Below are 19,798 nucleotides of genomic sequence, written 5' to 3' on the forward strand. Positions count from 1 at the left end.
ACTCTGCTGCTTTCATGTTACATGGACAGAGCTGAAGTATGTTTTATGTCCCTTGTTTAAATATAAGTTGCTAACCACTTACAACCCCCATGAAGCATTGCTTGAACTTCACAAAATGAGAGGACTGCCTCTTGGTGTCTCTGGCTTTCTGAATACAGAAGAGTGCTTGGCTGGAAGTTCAGAAGCAGCTGTTAACAAGACTAAGGATTTTGTGAAACAAAGCCAAAATGCTGTAAATTTCTGTAAGACAACAGCAGTAGATAAGCATTTCTTAATGTTCCAAACATTTCTGTTACATGGTGAGTCAGGGCAGAGGGAGCGGGAAAATAAAAAACCAAGGGTAAGCCAACTTCTTTCCTCAAGCTGGGGAGGGACTTTTTAGGATGACAGTGACAGGACATGGGGAAATGGATCCAAGCTAGAGGAGGAGAGATTTAGATTAGACATTAGGAAGAAGTTCTTCACCATAAGGGTGGTGAGACACTGGCACAGGTTGCCCAGGGAGGTGGTGGAAGCCTCATCCCTGGAGGTTTTTAAGGCCAGGCTGGATGTGTCTCTGGGCAACCTGCTGTAGTGTGAGGTGTCCCTGCCCATGGCAGGGGGATTGGAACTAGATGATCCTTGAGGTCCCTTCTAACCCTAACAATTGTACAATTCTCAATCCACCACAGATGTCATACAGCAACATGAAAAAGGAGCAGGTGAAAGGCACATTTAATGGTTGGACTTGATGGTCTTGAAAGTCTTTTCCAACCAAAATGGTTCCGTGGTTTTTGGTCTTGATGACAAGAGCAGCTGTCAGAGTCCACAATGGTGTGCTACAAAGAAATGTCTGCTTTTTTAGAACAGTGCATCTGAAACCCATCATTGCCCTTCATTTCCAGTTGATAAAACCACAAGACTAGATTAGGCTTCTATATTATTTTATTTCCCTCTTTAAAATATAGCATCGAAGTCCTGCACACATATAAATAGCCCTACAGTTTCTTACACGCTTTCTATCCATCGTTAAAGTGCCCAACTGTGAACATTAAAAATAAAACCATTGCTGTTAAGAGTGGCTATACTGGTAGGAGGACTGATATTCTGACAATGCAGGCCCCTGATTTTACAAAAATCACCTGCAGAAGAACGCACCCTGAACACGCATCCACAGTAACCCTGAAGGAGTTGGTTGGGGGTAGTTTTTTTGCCTCCCCCCCTCCCCACTCGGCTGATCTGAAAGCAATTAATGTACAGGGTTTATTTTTGAACCATGTCTTTTACATAGTGTAAGAATAAAGGATTAATACATTACTTTCTAACTCCCTCCTTCCCCCACAAAGTGTTTACTGTGTCCCAAGCTGCTATGTTGATTAAAAACCAGTTGAAAAGAGCTCTGGAAATGCATGCAACTCAAAATTCACTTAAACACACTTTAAGTTATTAAGTCTGAGAGATCTTAGTTTCAGCACGTGGCTACGGTTCGGTTGGATTATTAGATGTGTTTGTCGTGGTGGCAAGATTGGTAAACACTTCTTCCTTAGTTTCAGGCTGATGTCTTTCCATTTTGGTTTCCTCTTTAGCATCTTTATTACTGGGATCTCCCTTGCTCTTGACTACCACAGGTTCGATCTCCATGATTTCCTGTGGTGGCTTAGGCTCTGGAAAATTTGGCTGAAGTCCATCAATTTGAGCAGGTTCTGGGACATCTTCTGCTTTCTGTTCAAGTCTTTCCAAAATGTTCTGGACCTTCCTTACACCATCTCTCCTGGCCTGGCGCACATCTGCACGACCCTCAGGGTCCACCGAGTCTAGGGCTAGCAACTCTTTGGTCAAATACTCTTCAATCATCAAGTATTTTTTGTCAGTTTTCTTGCCTTCAAAGGAGTTGACGGCCTGCTCAAGCATTTGTACTTTCTCCAGAATTGCCTCCACCTTCAGCACACCAGGATGCTTTTGAGGTTCTCCTGTTTCCACTGTCTTCGGGGCTTCTTCAGGAGGAGGCTTTTCCTGCGGGGGAACAACCTTAGCTGGGGAGGGAGCCTTTTTATCGGCTTTCTCTGCCGTAGCCGGAGGCTTCTGGGGTGGTAGTTTAGGATCCGGTTCCTGGTGGGTGACCTGAATTGGGATATAGGATGCTGGTGCCTCAGGTTCAGGTGGAGGGGCTGCTTTGTTTTCAGGTTTGATTTCAGGCGGTGGGGGTGGTGGTCTTGGTGGCTCTTGAGGTGGGACTTGCTGCTGAGAAACCTGGTGAGCAAGGCAAGTTTGTGTTGAGACATAGTGAACAATGCTCCTCGTTTCCTTCTAAAGAACAACCTAACATCCCCTTGTCTGTACTTCTACAACTGCTATTTTTGCACACTTGGGGTTGATTCCTCTTCTCTGAGCACTGCTGGATTTTACCAGTTTAAAATACAAAAGCACTGTGCTGAAGAGTTGTTGTTCTCAAGCCACTGCAGATTACAAGTGCCAATTGACTCTCAAAGACCTTAACCTTCGACGCACCAAATCCTGCCCATGCTCACTAAAATCAGCCTTACAGGCAGTTTTGTAAGACAGGACCTTGGAGCAAAGCCCTCTCCTGACTTAAGCCCCTAAGATCTGTTGCAGCTGACTGCAGCATGGTCGAGACTTCATCCCTTGGAGTGTGGCTAACTGAGAGGTGGTGTTTCTTGAAGAGCCAACTGCTGACTTTTAATCACGTTTTGGGCTATCTGCATCCTGTTCCTGTTTTCAGGGCATTTTTTCCCCCTCTCCTAGTGGTTGTTTTTACTGATTTTATCTTCAGAGTATTTACATGCAGAGGTTACTGTGTCAATCTTATTAACTGTAGTGATTAGAGACAGTCCCTGGGATTACTGCAGACCTAGCAGCCATCACATCTCTTGAAATTGAGATGCAGTTTTGAAATCTTAGCAGAGAACTGGAACTTGTGACATCTGCTTTTCCCTTCTCCTGCCACCCCCTGCACTTATTTGTGCACACACAGAGTGATTTTGGAAGGGGAAGAGATCCAGCTCTCATGGATTCAGATGGCTGAGCAAAATACCTACACATCTGTATTTCAGTGGCCTGCACTGACAATCTGTTACTGTTTTACCCACTTAAGTGTAAAATATCATTGGGGAGCTGAAATTCTCACCCAGAAGAACAAATGAGCACTGTACCCTAAGAATGCAGCGTTCAATCTGATGCTTTTGTCGTTTAGCTCTGACACCTGGGGCTTCAAAAATACTGAACCTCATTCTGCTCCTGTCAGTTGCAATGTGAAATCCCCCCAGAGGGGAAATCAAGGCTTGCTTTTATACATATCCCCTTCCACACACTCACAGCTGTCAAACTCTCAGTCATCTTTAACTGTAGTAAAAATTTTGAAGTGGAAAAAAAAATATTCAATGAGCAGTGTGTTCTATGAGCAAGAGCAGGCTTCATGTAGCAAGCACAGAAGCTCCAAGACCGGATTCTGCTGATGCCCTTTGTAACTGAAATTACTTTGTGCATCTGATGCTATCCTAAATGGTTCTGAGGCATCAATGGAGGTCTGTTTACATAGCTGCCATAAATCCCTCAGACCTGATTTCCTTCTGACAAACACAATGCAACATCAGTGACCTCACTCTAATTACACCAAATTACACTCTGATGAGAGGAAAACCAAACTGTCTGTTAAATCATGTTTCAGTGATCCAAGGACTCCACAATCCTGATAGGTGGAAGGCAGCTTGCTGCTACTATTATTTCATTACCTCCCAGTTTGTTTAAATCCAGAACCGGAGACTGCTTTATGTGCTTTCATGTTATCTACTGGTATGAACTGATCTTTCAGCGCTAGCCACGCTGGACAAAGCAGTTCCCTTCCCCATCACGTACCTGGGGTCTGTCTACAACTGTCTGCACTCTGATGGGAGTCGGGGGCTGTATCTGGGTGGTGACTCTGGCCGGTGAACTCTCCCGGCTGGATGAGCCCCTCTGAGCCACTCTGAAGGGAGACTGCGCTCGCGCTGCCTTCGGCTCCCTCTCATCTGGCTGGATTTTGTGATACACTGGCTGGTGGGCTTGGTATTCGCCCTGCTGGGCAGGGTAGTGTGTCTTCTGCGCCTGGTGGTAGACTTGCGTTGGCTGCCGCTGGATATTTTCATGGATCACGGGAATTGGAATATAACCGCGAGGGAGCTGATGGCTTCCCGCGTTGGGTCTGCCAGAGGACTGAGGGGAAGCCGTCGAAGAATCGGAAGCTCCAGGAGATTGAGGCTGCCGGGAAAACAAAATCCACTATCAAATCATGAACATTTTGTGCTCACAGGACATTTCATTTCCAAAGAGAAAAGAAGGAGCTGGTCATAGAAACTCTGAACTCCTGTTTCCTGCACACAGGAGAGCCACTTCCTTGTTTTTTTGGCCAAGGGCCTCACTAGACAAACCACAGAACTTGTAAGAGAGCATCATTATAACAAGTAGAAACCTGAGCTACAGCATTCCCAGCCCTCAAATGAGCAGGGAGTGGATGCTCAGTCAAGAGTGTTTGCTGCTTTTGCATGGCTGTTCCTGTCTAAACCTGTTAAATTTGAGGCAAACTAAAGTTAAGCAAACAAATTACGTGCTGAAGACAAAAACAACCCCCTGACAAGCACACAGCATTTAGTCTTCTGATCCTGGTCACACTAACAGGTTTTGTTTGGTTTGTGGGTGTTTTTAAGCATGTGATTTGGTAGCAGGCTATGGCAATGATAATGAACATATGGCTAATGCCCTTTTCCCCCCACACAAGACCTTCTAACACCTTAGCCCCCTAGCACCAGCAGCAGGAGCTGCATTAAGCTTAGACCTGCCATTAGCAGGGGCAAGCATTGAGCTCACTGCAGAATCCAGTTCCCAGCATGTCCCAGGTTGTGGGGCTGCAGTCTGGGGAAAGGCAATCTGTTTGCTCACTGCTCCTTCCCGCCTCTTGCTATGCCAATCCATCACCTCACCTACTTTGCACCAACTCCAGCAGCTGTCAGGCTACTCTGACCAGTTTCCTTCACTAAATAAGAGCGAAACAATTATTTCCCGATGGGTTTGTTACACAGCTCAGTGAAAGGCCAGGTCAGACTGGAGCTGGCAGGAGCAGGGGGCAGGACAACACAGTGAGAGGCAAGGGCAGCCAAGGCAGGAGAGGAAGAGGACAAGACTCCTCTTTTGGTGCTGCTGAACTGCTCAGCTGCTCATGAAACAGTAACCTTAACTAACTAACTTCCTAATTAACTAGCTAAGTGCTGGTTTGTGTTATGATACCCACCACTGCCACTACTGGTGGCCTCGTTGACATGGGGTTTAAAGGCACAATCACAGGCTCTGGTCAGCTGATACCCACACTGTGCTGCCTAAATTTGTAACAGCAAGTTCCGAGGTCCTCAGCAGTTATCTTAGAGGACCTCAAGGCACAGAGGACATTCCTGAAAACACTCTGTGTATGAGACAAAGCTGCGCAGCGTTGGGAGGAATAAAAGCTGAGCCTCTGGTCTCAGCACTGCACGAACAAGGCATTTACTCAAGACAGCTGAGAAACCTGCTAACAGAATTTTAATTACATTGTTCAGACTCCAAACAGGTTTCAGAGAAGAAGCCACCTCTGCTGAATTACAGACCTGATGATACATTTTCAGCCTGGTGAAGGCTGAATTTCCTGTGCATTGTACTTTGAATAAAAACAAGGTTGGTATTTCCATATATTACAGGAACAGCAAGATCCCACCTTATGAAACACGAAGCAAGCAGGGTGACTTACTTGTTCTCAAGGAACTTCACAGCTTGAAAGTATTTTAACGTGCCACTGGATGACAAAAATGCTTTCCACTTCGCTTTTACAGCTATCTATGTGTAAACCTGTACATGTAATCCAACTGAAGTATTAAACTAGAAAGCAAAGACCACAGCAGTACAACTCGGGAAGTGACCCAGGGTTGTTAGCCACCTGGCCACTGTTATTTTTATCTCTCCCACTTTGTTCCCTTTGGTTCCTGACTCCTGGTGCAGAACACAGGAGACCTGCCCGTATCCTCTGCTGGTGGGGGCAACAGTATAAACCCTAAAGTACCTCTCCCCTGCCGCAGGACCTGCAGGGCTCAGAGGCTGCCGTTCTGCAAAAGCCATTCACATGCACTGATTTCTGCAGGCCGTGCCAGAAAGGAGCCACGTGCTCACGCTGCCGTGACCGAGCGCTTTTGCACTTTAACGCTGTGGAAGTACTGGGAGAATGTAATCCTGTGGCAAGTTTGGCTTTCTGAAGGACAAGCTACCCGCGTGGCATTCAGGTCATCAGTGCTGCAAAGACCAATGCAAACACACCCCAGCAACGCTGAGAAGTTACCTCGGGTCCGTGTGCGGCCGGCGCTTGGGCTGCCGCAGCTGCCGTTGTCTGTCCACATTGTTTATCCGTCTGAGAAGCCTCCGCCGGTCCCCTTGGAGGGGACTCGGGGCCGCCATAGGCCCCCCTGGGAGGTGGCTGAGCCTGCAGCGTGGTAGGCACAGCCTCCGTCTTGTACCGCTGGGCAGCAGGCTGCGGAGCAGAAAAGCAGGGGTGCTGCTGTCTGCCATCGATGCCCTCGTGGATGACAGGAATAGGGATATAGCCAGCCCGGAGCTTGGGGTATCCCACGGTGCCTTCTCTTGCTGGCAGCTGCTTGGGGCTGTCACGAGATGGACCGTTTGCTGACGACTGGCCTTCCTACAAGTTAAGAACATCACATAGCATTTGCTGGTAGCTCAGCTCAGTACACCTGGTAAGAGAAAAGGGCCTAGTAGTCTGTGCTGAAAGCAGTATCAGCTTCGTATGACAGGTTCAGACCATCTTGGGCCTGTGCAGGACAGCCAATAGCAGGTACTAATACTACAGATATACAGGCAAGAGAAGAGTAAGCTACACATCTGCTTAGGTATCAATAGTCTTTCACCCCCAATTCTCATAAATACCAACTCTGCTTCACAATACCTGCCTCAAGCAGATTTCTTACTTAGCATGCATTACTTCCACTCAGCCACCAGCCCACCCCCTTCAGATGGAGCTCCTCCAACTCAAACAAATGCCTGTGAGACTGGAGACATTTCTGTACCACCTCTCAAAACCACTCAGTGCTATAGATAACATCTGACAAGAAACTTTTAAGAGAGCCTAACCCCACCAGAAGCACAGTGTTTGCTGCTGGTGTTCTTCCCACAGGCTACCTGAAGTGTTATTAATGCTGCACACTGAAGGAGAAACCAACTTTCACCTACAGGAGGATCCAGTTCAGTAACTACTGAAGGACAGGAGAAGACAGGGTAACATAATGAAGAGGAAAAGGCTGAAAAGCAAGCTAGAATGAATCCCTGTGTTGTCTGAGTACACTCCCTGGACAATGTCAAAGCCCTGGCAAGGGTGGAAGTGGTTTGTACTAGGAACCCTCACAAGTCCTCTAGTAAGTTCTTCCTGCATGGGTCATTCTATTTTGAGGCCCTGAGAGGGCCAAGTTCCAGATGTATCTCTAAGTCAGATCATATAACAAGCACCTCTGTCATTCAGAGGGTAATGTCATTATTCAGTAAGAGGAGAATTTAATAAGGGGACATATGGTGCAAGTGTTGGAAACCCTATTTTTAAAGAGGTGTTTAAGCTGCAAAAATATTTAATGTCACTTCTGTACATATTAATGTCATAATTAAGAATTAACTGTTTCACCAACCAGATTTTGAGTGTTCTTCCTATATGACAGCATCCTCTTAGACAGTTAAGTTTTAAGAACTCTGGTAAGCAATAAAACTGCAGAGAATGAAGGCTACAATTTAGGCAAGCTAATAAAATAACAAGCACTGAAAGCAACAAGTTCAGAGTCAGAGCCCTGATGCTGCATTTCCTTTTGCTCATTAAAAAAAAAACCAAAACACCAAAACCAACCAAAAAAACTCCACAAACAAAGGAAAAATTCTGGAGGAGGCATAGAGGAGAGCCTAGAAAGTTCGCCCAGAGAAGCAATTTTGAAGTCGGCTTTTCCAGTTGTGGAACAAGGATGATCTCATGCCAACGTCTGCACCAGGATCCACCGCCGACAGATGAGTCACTTTAAATTCACCCGATCGGGAAATCACAGTCCTCTGCCGAACGCAGGCCGTCTAGGGGGGCTGCAGGACTCCCGAGGGCCAACAAGCATTTGCCAGCTCACCTTCTACCGGCGCAACCCCGAGCCCGCATCGCTGCCGGCGGCTGCCTCCGCCAGGAGCTGGAGGGCCGCGCGGTTAGGGCCAGCAAACTAACTGCCGGGAAATAAATCTGAGGTGCGCTCAGCTAGCAACAATGCGAGGCTCTGTCGGCAGCCAAACGTCTGCCGGGCGATCGGAGCCGCGCAGGCTGCCAGGCAGGGAGGCGAAGTGATGATTCGACACTCGGAAGAAGCACCTTCGCTGCTCCGCTCTGCGCCCACCGGCTGCTCCGCACCGGCTGCCCGACACAGGCAGCAGGCGGTGGGCTGCGAGCGTAACCCGAGAGCCCGCAGCCGCCCACCCCACCTACAGGCACGGCTCCCACCATTGTGAAAAGGAGATTCACTCACTTCCAGCGCTGCCAGGCTCTTCGTGGGAAGGGGTTAGAAGCGGGCCAGCAGCAGCTACAGGTGTCCCGACACGAGAAGGCTCTTGGCCACACCTGCTTTATTCCACCTGGATGTACAAATCTGCTCTAAGGAACCAGTTGCCAGCACCACGATCAATCATTGCCAAGGCTCCAACCTGTGTTTTCTAACTGAAACAATTCTATGACAGCGTCCCACTCTCCCCACCCTCCATAAACCCCCTGCTAGGAGTCTGACCATGGGAGTCCCCTCCCTTGTCTGCATTTTCAGACCCTTGAGGCTGCCTTTGTTCTCAGCAGTCTCAGCAATCTGAGAAATCTGCCTCTGCAGCTTAAATCCCGGTGAGAAACACAAAAGCAGCAGCCCAAACCCAAAGACAAATCAGGCTGGACTGTTTTTTTCAAACTACTCTGCTTACATCTGAAGTGAAACTTCTGGCAAGTTTACTACCTGTGTGTTGTTGGTAATGAAACACTGGCCCCTCTTTCAGAACCACAACAGAAACTGTACTTTTGTACTTTGTCATTTATTCTTACAGCTCCAGACTCGTGCTGCTCCTGTGGAGAGTTAAGTACTACACAAGTTGGTCCTTTTTTTCCCGGCTTTCTTCCTCCTGTAGTCAGGTCTGCTAACCACAGAGGAATTTTGTGTATCTGTCTCTAGACATTGCAGTCATATATGGAGCAAAGGCACAAATGGACCACCCCCTATTCTATTTCCACTGTCAGTTGTTGTGAGGCTGACAGATCAGATTTAGGAAAGGTGCTGTCATTATTGCACAATGTTATCTTCATCACGTAATTAATACTGACTTCTAAACTTATGTTAGTTTGCATCACCGCATCCTCACCATGCCTTCTTTCCTGTTCCCTTGCATCCCACCGTTTCCTACGTCCATGAACATGCACAATCTGTGTACTTCAAAGCACCCCACACCAAAGAACAACACTGCAGCACCATGACTGAGAGGGTTCAAGTAAACGGCTGCAAGTGGTTTGGGTTTGTCTTTCAGTGAGAATCCAAAATAACAGCAAGTGCACGTGGGTATCAGTACCCCCACGCCAGGCCTTTGGCCAAAGCAGTTCTGGTTTGTGCAAGGGAGCCTGCAGTTATAGCCTGGACAAACAGGTTCTGGAAGACTGCAGGAGAGGCTCAGGCGTGCCTGGGGACACTGCAGAAAGCGGGGAGGACCAGAATCCAGCTCTGAAAAGCACTCATCAGAGTGCTACAGAAGAGATTTGGGGATTCCCTCTGACGGCTTTAATTCCTGCTTCACAGGACAGCCAACACAAGTAGCCAAAAATGGACTTTGGTTTTATTTACCTTCTACCAAAGATAGTTCTTGCTCATTCTGTTATCAGGCACGTTATCCGAGACAGCCCGGCACTTGCACGTAACACAGATGTGCTCGAGGAAGTATGACCAATAAATGAATGACAAACCTTAGCCCATCGTCCTTCTCAGCTTAAGTCTAACAAACAGGAGGCCAGCTCAGATTTCTGCATTAAGAAAACTGAAGTATATAACTCCTGACCTCATCCAAGGGAACAAGAAGGAAGTTCTTTGGCAATAAAATTTGAGTGTGGCTGTAAGCAACAGACTATCAATGAATTTTCCCATAAAGACAATCAGCACTGCAGGAGTCCCAGCTGTGGTGGTCACACCCTCACTTTACACTTGAGAGGTAGAATAGAATAGAATAGAATAGAATAGAATAGAATAGAATAGAATAGAATAGAATAGAATAGAATAGAATAGAATAGAATAGAATAGAATAAACCAGGTTGGAATAGACCTTTGAGATCGAGTTCAACCTGTCACCCAACACTATCTAATCAACTAAACCACGGCACCAAGTGCCTCACCCAGTCTCTTCCTAAATACCTCCAGTGCTGGTGACTCCACCACCTCCCTGGGCAGCACATCCCAATGGCCAATGAATCCCCAAAACAGGAGGAAGTACAGAAGTGGGGAAAAAAATCCCTTGAGCAGCCGACCGATTTTGACAATAGTCCTGGCCTGCGGTTCAGGTAGCCTGGAACACCACCAGAAACTCAGACCTGATCCACCATTTCAGGCGGTGCTGAGCACATGTAAAGGAGCCATCATTGCTGGCCAAAGAAGAGGAAGGGGGAAAAAAAAAGGCATGGCTGTGTTTTGGCCACTCTGCTAGTAGGACAGCCAAGCCATGCCAGGAGATGTGCTCGGGGGGAAGGACAGCACTTCCACCGCCCTGGACGAGGACACGCGTTTCTGTTGTGAGGCCATCACCACGATAAATAAAGGTGCAGTCAAGCACAAGTTGTGCAACTGGAAAAAACTCTTCATACCCCTACAGCCTACTCTTGGCTTCCCGTGGGAAGGGCATTGTCAGGAGTGACACCAAAATCCTCAAACTTGCTCCAATTCTTGAGTTCTGACACCGTGTGCCACTGGAATGTAAAGGCAAGAGGAAAACCACAACCTGGCAACTGAACTCCTGGTGCAGCTGTACTGTCTATCCAGAGTGGATGACATGCCCCAGGGACTGCTCAAGTGTTATTCCAGACTGAAACACAGAAACCTGCAAATTCAGGCACTGCTGATGTCAGCAAATTGCCATCAAAGTCATCCGGATGGCTGTACCAACATTCTGTGTACACCCCAGATTACTTCAGTAGCTGTATCTAGCTTGGAATCTCCCTTTTGAGACTGCCTGCATAATACATTTTTCATTCCTTTTGTACTTAAATGGTCTCCAGAAAAAGCAGTTAAAAAGCAAGTTTTGCTGCCATCACACTCTTGCATTTTTCTTCCTTCTTTGCAGCACAGTAAATCTGGTTCTCCAAAGCATGTATGTATCACACACACATAGCACCTCTGTAGCTCCTGCAGGGCAAATATTCAAACCACTCTTGGTTTTGTACATACTACCTAGCAAAGGAGCACAAATTTTAACATTACCAAGAGATGAAATAGCTTTCTATATGCAGACAGGTCTCCTGACTTAAGTATGGTTCTAAACTTCTAAGTTGCTGCTGTGAAGAACACCACACAAATAGAAGTATTCTGGTTGCTCAAATGACTGAGAAAATGCCAGTGTCTGACAGAATCTGACTTGAGAGCACAATTCCCCTGATTTTAAGCCCCGATCCTATGTATTCAAGAAGAAGGGAGTAGTATGGTTGCCAGGAAGGTGGCTGGGGTTCCATCCTTGGAGATATTCAAGGTGAGGCTTGACAGAGCTCTGGGCAGCCTGATCCAGTTGAGGATGCCCCTGCTGACTGCAGAGGGGGTTGGGCTGGATGACCTTTGGAGGTCCCTTCCAACCCAGACCGTTCTATGATTCTGTTCTTTCCCAGCAGAATGTAACCATATAGCTGACTGAAATATGGTAACTAAGTTTTCTTTGCACATGAAGGCCAATCTGTTTTTTGTCAGAAATTACCATGAATAACCAAAACAAGCCAGTACTATCTAAGTCACATGTAAGAATGATGTACCAATTCTGTTTATCAAAAAACCCCCAAACATCTTATGTCAAGGAAAGGCAAAACTTTAACCATTAGAACTGGAGCCCATAGCCACTGGTATTTTACTTTTGTCCCCACCTTTTTTTTCCCTTTCTCTTGTTGTACTAACTCAGTACATCAAAACTAACACACCAGAGCTTTGCCACTGATAGAAATCAGTATACCCAAGTACTTCTAAAAGGTTTGTCAGCAGTGCTTTAAGTGTATTAATCATAGAATCACGGAATCAACCAGATTGGGAAAGACCTCATCCACATCAAGTGCTTTATTAATACTTCCCAGAGAACTGCACAGGTGGGAAGGGGGAGAGCGACTTGGCTCCCAGCACTGACCCTAAGCTTCCTACCGCTGTTCCTCATCCACTCGAGATTTTTACATTCTCACTCTTTTACTCACAATTTGTGCTTAAATATATACACTGAGCACACAGGCATTTGAGCAAGATATCATTAGCTAATGACTGAAGGCAACCATGAATAAACTGAGTCTCATGAGCTGTCTCAGTAGACCTTCGTGTCAGCCGCATCATGTAACCCATTTACAGCCCAAGTTGCTTTTGATGTTTGACTTGTTGAAGGCTGAGTTTGATTTCCTCACATACACATGTGTAGGCAAATAGGCCTTTTATTCTCTCTTGTAATTATCATCCTGTACTGCATTAATGCCTGCTCTGACTGATGGAGCACAATGATGTCATTAGAAATAAACAAATGCCATTAAAAATTGAAGGGGAAATCTTATCTGAAGCTTTCCAGCCCTACCGAAGCAAACATGTTGCCTATCTTGCAGCCTAATCTTGTTTCAGGAACCAGAGCTGCTCTTTTTTATCACCCAGATGATTCTTTCTTAAGCTAAAATGCTTTGGCACAGACATGATGACGCTTGCCCTTTATGCCTGGGAGTGGAAGTTGGCCTGTGCACAGAAAACGTCTGATGGGCCACGTTCAGGGAAAGAAGCAGTGAGTGCTGCTACCAAGAGTTGAGCACTCTTAGGAGAAGGCTGGTATCACCACCCACCCTGTCAGCTTTCAGGGACAGCGTTGAAGAAAAGCCCTTTAGAGCACTCACAGAAATACCCTTGTCAAGGGTGATGAGAATGACACACTTTACTCAGTTATTTCTGTTCGGTGCCTGCTTACCTAAGGAGCTGGTGGTCAATCTGTTGCTTTCCTGCTATTAGCTGTGACTCAGAGATCTGGAACACGGAAGAAAGTACAAGCCTCGAGAATCAGCAAAACAGTGCCCCATGGAAAAAAGGAGAGTGAGTAGCTAACAACTGAAGAGTCAGCTGTGAATTTTGCAGGTTACAATCAGGGTCTACCTTTTCATCTACGTTTCATTTTGCACACAGCTACACTGCACCCTCTTTACCATTCATGAGCCCTTGCCACCAGCCACTGAAATGTACTTTCATGCTACCTGACCTGCTGGGCAATGTCAGACAAGCCACTTCACCACCCCATGTCTCATTTTCCTGTCTGTAAAAGCAAAAAGGAAAAACCCAACAGCTTCTGAAGCATATTTGAAGATACAGCATTTTCCATCTCTAATTAATGGAATTTGTGTGAACAAGCCATTTGTTCTACTTTAGAGTCAGCTTGGCATGAAGAGGGGACATTAGCTGCCACAAAAGAAGGTAGAGACAGAGCTCACCTAGAGAGTGATACTGTCTACATACCCCAAAGCATATTGGATTGTTACCTGCCTTGTCATGGTTCAAGTGGGAACAATTCTATTTTTGCCACATAGATAAGGAAAAGTCCTGCCTATATGTTTAAATGTTAAAAAGTATGATTCCTAGGTAAGAATGCTGCCACCTGCCACAAGAATTCTTCCTTTCTCCCTTAGATAAGAGGTATGCTGTGTCAGGAGTTACACAGAACCATGCAAGACCTTCCCTGCTTTTCCTTTTGCCTGACTGCTCAGATGCTGGCACATTATTTCTAGCGTCACTTCTTCACGTTCCTTTCTCTCATTTCAAATGTGATCCACCCATGGTTTTCAGATTTTAGTGGTATCTCCACAAACCAACCCCCTGCTTACCATGTTCTGCTTTGGAGAACTACACAAAGCAGCTTCAAAGACATCTGGATAAAGCCACTACACAGCCCTCCAAAAATCCCCTGGTGCTAATTTCACCATTCCTACATATTATGCCTTTTCTGTACAGTACTTTTTAATGCAGTAACTCATTTATTACCCTGTGACAGACTGCACAGCAGGGTAAGTAATGTAATAACCACTGCAGGTGAGACAGACCTGGATTGTTACCTAGCCTTATATCCCTTTCCACTGAAGTGAACCACTGCAAAAGATGCAGCATTTCAGGGAGGCTCTACTGAACTTGCAATGTCTAATTTCCAGTCAGCTCAATCAGGAATTTTTTCAGTCAATTCTAACATGAGAAGTCAGTGCTCAAAAATAAGCTCACTGCTAAAGAGATGGGAATTGAGTGACTCAAGACTTATGTGGGGAAGCAGAAGGGAAAGAGATGCAAGTGATGAAGGGTAAGGATGGAAACTTAGATGCGGTTATTTGTTCCCCACATACCAACAAAGCCATCGGTGAGAGGGTAAGATGGCAGCTTCTTCCTTTGTCTAGGCCTCTGCAGCCATAGTTGCAACCATTAAAATACATCACTTTTATGACTGCTCCCAGACTTTGTGGCTGGCTGCTGCAGCTTTTATCTCAAACCTCAGGCATTAGCAAGCTATTGATCCCTGTAATATTAGTTCAGTGCAGCCCAGCACAGTCAATTCCTTTTGGTCTATTTTTAGTTGCACTGCATGTGGAAACAACATATGGAAGGGGCATCAATAAATACTTACACAAGCCTTGTTTCTCTTTTCTTCTATCACTATCAACATTTTAGGGAATACCAAACAAACAATTTCAATGTCCTAAGACAATCTTATACAGAGTGTGCTGAGCTGTGCTGGCTTAAGTTAACACAGAAAATGCCAGCAATAGATAAGCACAGGAAATCAGTCATTCTGCCAAAGAGAAGATAGGAAGAGGGTGACATTGCTCAAACACTTTTTCAGTAAAAGGCACAGACATGCTTCACTGTACTGATTGTACCTTATTCTTTGAATGCCTTCCTATTAACTGATCAGACACTCAGAAGAGAGTCATTAAGCTACCAAGAGGTTTGCTAAAATGTTTGAATTTCAGTCATTTGCAAAGTCATGGCTTGCTTCTCACCGGAGTATGGCAAGAAATTTTCACTTCTGTCTCAGGAAGATCTCTCTGGTCCTGCCTCATACTGCAAAGATTTCAAGCAAGTAGAGCTAAACATGCAGGGGAAGGACACTCATACTTCATGTGTGTAAAAAAAGGCCAAACTGAAGGAGAAAATAACAGAGATTCGTCTGAATTGATGAACACCTCTAAAATGCACAGTTAAATACAAGACCAAAGTCTGGTTCTGTTGATTTTAAAAGGCTCAGCCATGGGTTGAAATGTTAAGAGCCATTTCTCCCTTGCAGTCTGCAGAGTTACATCAATGGCAAGCCTAGAGAAAGTGAGAAGACCAAAGTCAACCTCTTAGGAAAAATGGAGCTTCATTATCACTACCATCTCAGCTGTATTACTTCACCAGAAAAGCTGAGGTAGCTTTAGACCTGTGCTCCAGTCACTGTCCACCTATGGCACGATACCTGTTTGTTGCTATAGGCCTCCAACAGCTCAGTTTGTTGCCTAGGTCTCTTCAGAAACAGCACAAATATTCAGAGAATACTGATGGATACAGTGCAGTGCTTATTTGAAGACCATCACAAAGGAGATAAAAAATTCCTGGTTTCACTGGTTGATTTCAAGGAAAGCAAGACAGCAATAAAGTCAGTGTGAGTTTGATCTCGTGGAAGTCTGACAGGTGCAGTCAGCTTCTGCAATTCTCACATCACTTCCAAGACAACCAAGTTCTCTCCTTTGACCTAGACTGAGAATGAGGGCAATCAGAAAGCTGCCTGTTTCTAGTCTTCCTTCTCCCTACATCTGTGATTTTGTCCTTCCAGCCTGTTTAAAGTCTAATGCCATCAAAAATCCCTACTGGATTTGAAATTCAGTGTCAGGGGGTGATCAGCCTTCTTTGGCATTGCCCAACAAAATCTTGTCTGGGAAGAGAAATACTTCCTTTGGGCCTGATTCTGAGATTCTTTTGCTAAGTAGTACCTGTCCTTCCAAAATACACCGGTACTTCGAGGGTTTCAGAAGCTGACCACTAATTCCAGAAGATATTCTTAACTCAGGCTCTGGCAAATGGCTCTTGTGAGATCAGTTACACACTTCTATCATCATGAACTGGAGGGTTTTTCTTTGAACAAGAGACAGGAGCTCCCAAGTATCAACTATTTTCCACATTCATCTCTGAAAGCCTTTCTCCCTCCCAATGAACAATCCCAAAGCACACAGATATTCTTGTGCACAGTGAGCAGAAATGGATTTTCCTGATTGGAAACAAGAGTATCCCACAAAAGCTGCTCAAAAGCAGCTCAAAACCCTAGCTGTGATCACCTCTGCAAGTTGGCCGAAGAGGCACCTTTCATTGCCACGGAGGTGACATCAGAGAGGGGTCAACATTTGTTTTGTTTCAGGCATCCACACAGCACAGCAGGGATCCCTCAGCCTATCTCCAACTCTGTTTTCAACACAATTACCAAAAGCAGCTTAAAAGTGCCTTTCCTGTTAAATAGGCTGGTCTCAAGTGCTATTTCCATTACAAAAGCCTTTGAGTAAACAGAGCACTTTTCTTCTCAAGTATGTTTCATGGTTATAAAAAAACCCCACATACTATTTATTATTTTTATTGCCACAACAGCCAGTGTTACCAGGTGCCTCATTACAGCAGGAAGACAGTGCCTCCAGAAAGGACTTAAAACACTTTTTCCTATGCCGCTCTCAATATTCCCATTACCAAATTACGTTTTCCAAGGTCTCCCTGTATTATTACCAGAATTATGTGGGGTTTTTTATAGATTAAATTAACTACCCCTTAAAAAGCTGAGAAGAGATTTAATGTGTGGTAGAAAAGTCAATCCCTTCTGTTCAACACCGAGCGTTCCGTCACGGTCTGTGCTCACGACCTGGACAATTACTATTTTAAGAAACATTAAGTCCTTAAAATACTAACGCTGTTGAGTGCTTTGGCCCTCACGTTTTACGTAAGGCTTCAGGAGAACAAGCTGCAACAAGAACGCTGAAGGTACATTTCAAAGAGAGCAGCTACCTCCCAGCCGCTCGACTTTTCCGCATGCTTAAGCACGCAGTTAAGTACAGTTCAGCACCCAGCAGCACTTCATCTCCAGCCCCGCGGTTCACCCCGGCGCGGTGGGAAGGGTCCTGCCCCAACCAGGCCGAGCTGCAGCCGCTGACTCCCCAGGCCCGGCCGCTCCTGCGGGGCTCGGCTCCTCCCCGGCGGCAGCCGGCCGCGGGCTCCCGGCCAGCCGCACGGCACCGCGCCGGCCACCCCCGCCGCTCGGGTACGTGGCGGAGCCCCCTGCCAGAGGGCAACCCGGACAGCCGGATCCCAGCCCTGCCGTTCCGCCGGGCGGCGGACGGGCAGGCCAGCCCGGCGTGCCGCGATGCTGCTCGCCGGGAAGCGCACGTAAGACCCGGAGTGAATCGCGTTCCCAACAGGCAACTTCTACTTCGGCTCAAGTTTCCAGCACTTTCTGCTCGCAGTTATTGCACTGAGAAAACACCAGCGCGGGCCCAAGAGCTGTGCTCCCCGAGGGGGCTGAACTCCCCAAAACCCAGAGGATGTGACCCGAAAGGGCCGTTCCTGAGAGCCCCGACAGAAGCACAGCTGCTCTCCCCTCCAGGGCTCTCCTTCCATGGACATATTTGGACTGAGATACAGCTTTTCTCTGAGCATGCTTAAGAACAAAACCAGACCAGACAGCAACTGAGAGGACTTGAGACCAGAAAAAAAAAATCAGAACAGGAAAAAGGAAAAAAAAAAAAAAAAAAAAAAAAAGGAAAAGAAAACTCGACAAGTAGAAGTCTGGGCTAGGTGGTGTATCTTTCCAGGGCTGTTCACAGCTGGAAAATAGATGGAGGTCCGCGTCTCCTGGCAGGCCGGGCGGACTTAGCCAACTTTAAATAAACATTACAGGGCCGAGGTATCAAATGATTTAATGCACAAAAAAGGGCCTGCACTGCGTCAGAGACAAAAGGCAGCTCCTGCCCTCACTGCATCGCCATGCGCTGGCGGGGGCAAGCGCCCGATCCCCCTCCCTGACCTACCCTCATCCCCCCCACCCCACCGCGGGCGGCCCCTCCAGGACGGGACACCCGGAGCCGGGCGCGGTGCCGTCCGCCGTACCTGCGCCGCCGCCGCCCGCAGACGCGGGTCGCTCCAGGTGGTGGTGCGGCTGTTGTGATCCACGAAGAAGGGCCAGCCCGTCTGCGGGTCGATCTTGATCTCCCAGCCGGGGGGCAGCGGCTCGGCGCTGCCCTCCATCTGCGGTGGTGGTGGTGGGGAGTGAGCGGCGGCGCTCATGGCGGGCCGGGGCTCAGACTGTACAGTGCCGGGTGTCCAGTGCCGGGCGGGGGCGCCGGACCGGAGGCTTTATCCGCCGCGGGGCGGGGGGGGGCGGAGGCGCCGGGCTGGAAGTGTCTGGAAACGGCGGCTACGCGGGGTGCGGGGGGCGGTGGCGGAGGAGGGACGAGCAGAGGAGGAGGAGGGAAGCGGAGGAGGAGGAGGGACACGCAGAACCTTGGCAGGCTGGAAACTTCTGGTTGTCTCCAGCACGGCTCGACAGACCGGGGGTTTGCCGGACGCGTTTCTCCGGGGTTCGGGTCGTGCCGCCCCGAGGGCTGCAGCCCAGCCCTAACCTCAGCCCTGCGGCACCACACATGGACGGGGAGGGGTGTCCCGGGTTCGCTCTGCACGCCGGCTCTGCAGGGCCGCTGCCCGGGACAGCGCTCGCTGCAGGCTCGGGCACACGCATAGGAAAATGCACAGCACGGAGCTGCTTTGACTGCTCTGGCCGGTCCCTGCTGCGGCTCTAAGTCTGCTACTTCAGAGCCTGCGTGGTGGGCAAGCGGTGGCCACCTCCGTGGAAGAACATACAGCCCTCTGACACATTCGCGTCCTTTGACGAGGGCGCGACTGCCTCCTCTACTGCCCAAAAGCCCAAAGCTCCTCCTCGAAAAGCTTCTTGCCCGTGTCTGATAATTCGAGATTATAATGAATAAATAACCAATGTTTCTTCCCAAATAAGGGTGCGGGAAGGCATTGTTTATCACAGCCCGTCTGAACTCTCTGAGTTCTTTGCAAACGTCTCAGCCCTCAGTTTCACTTAGAAATACACCTGAAGGCAACGAATGTGTCTGAGCTTGAAAATCATCTCTTTCTCCACGGGCGCTGTATCAGCGTGCCATGCCGTCAGCGTGCTGAGTTTGAGGTAACTGTACTTCACCATTATACCACTTGTGTCATCTGACAGTCACACCGAGAGCCGCAGATGCCTGCTGAGAGTTACTTTAAGTAGAAGAGTGAACGCACGGTGCGGTGCCCCTCAAGCGCCGACGTTACCTGCTGCAAAGCTGTTTGTTTCAAGAATTCAGGGTATGCGTTCCTTGCACACGGATGCTCATTACCGAGGTAACTCTTACTTCAGAAAAATCTGGCTGTTGCCACCCCTGGGGACAGTCAGGATCTCCCGCTCGGGGCAGGATCAAAGATCTCTCGGTACTGCTTGACACCCATAGTAGTTC

The 19,798-nt window shown here is 47.5% G+C and overlaps 2 protein-coding genes across 2 annotated transcripts in view; one reads left to right on the forward strand and one right to left on the reverse strand.

The window, feature by feature from the left end:
* TIAL1 (TIA1 cytotoxic granule associated RNA binding protein like 1) overlaps window positions 1-19,798 on the forward strand; it is a 133,887-nt gene that overhangs the window by 72,854 nt on the left and 41,235 nt on the right. The window lies entirely within an intron of this gene.
* BAG3 (BAG cochaperone 3) lies at window positions 914-18,663 on the reverse strand. The gene is made up of 4 exons (XM_054163942.1): window positions 18,402-18,663; window positions 6,332-6,688; window positions 3,853-4,233; window positions 914-2,229 (listed from the first exon to the last, which is right to left on the reverse strand). The coding sequence occupies exons 1-4, from the start codon at window positions 18,576-18,578 to the stop codon at window positions 1,459-1,461; spliced, it is 1,686 nt and encodes a 561-aa protein (XP_054019917.1). The 5' UTR covers window positions 18,579-18,663; the 3' UTR covers window positions 914-1,458.

The sequence above is a fragment of the Dryobates pubescens genome, chromosome 8, assembly GCF_014839835.1.
Source record: "Dryobates pubescens isolate bDryPub1 chromosome 8, bDryPub1.pri, whole genome shotgun sequence".
NCBI classification, from domain to species: domain Eukaryota; kingdom Metazoa; phylum Chordata; class Aves; order Piciformes; family Picidae; genus Dryobates; species Dryobates pubescens.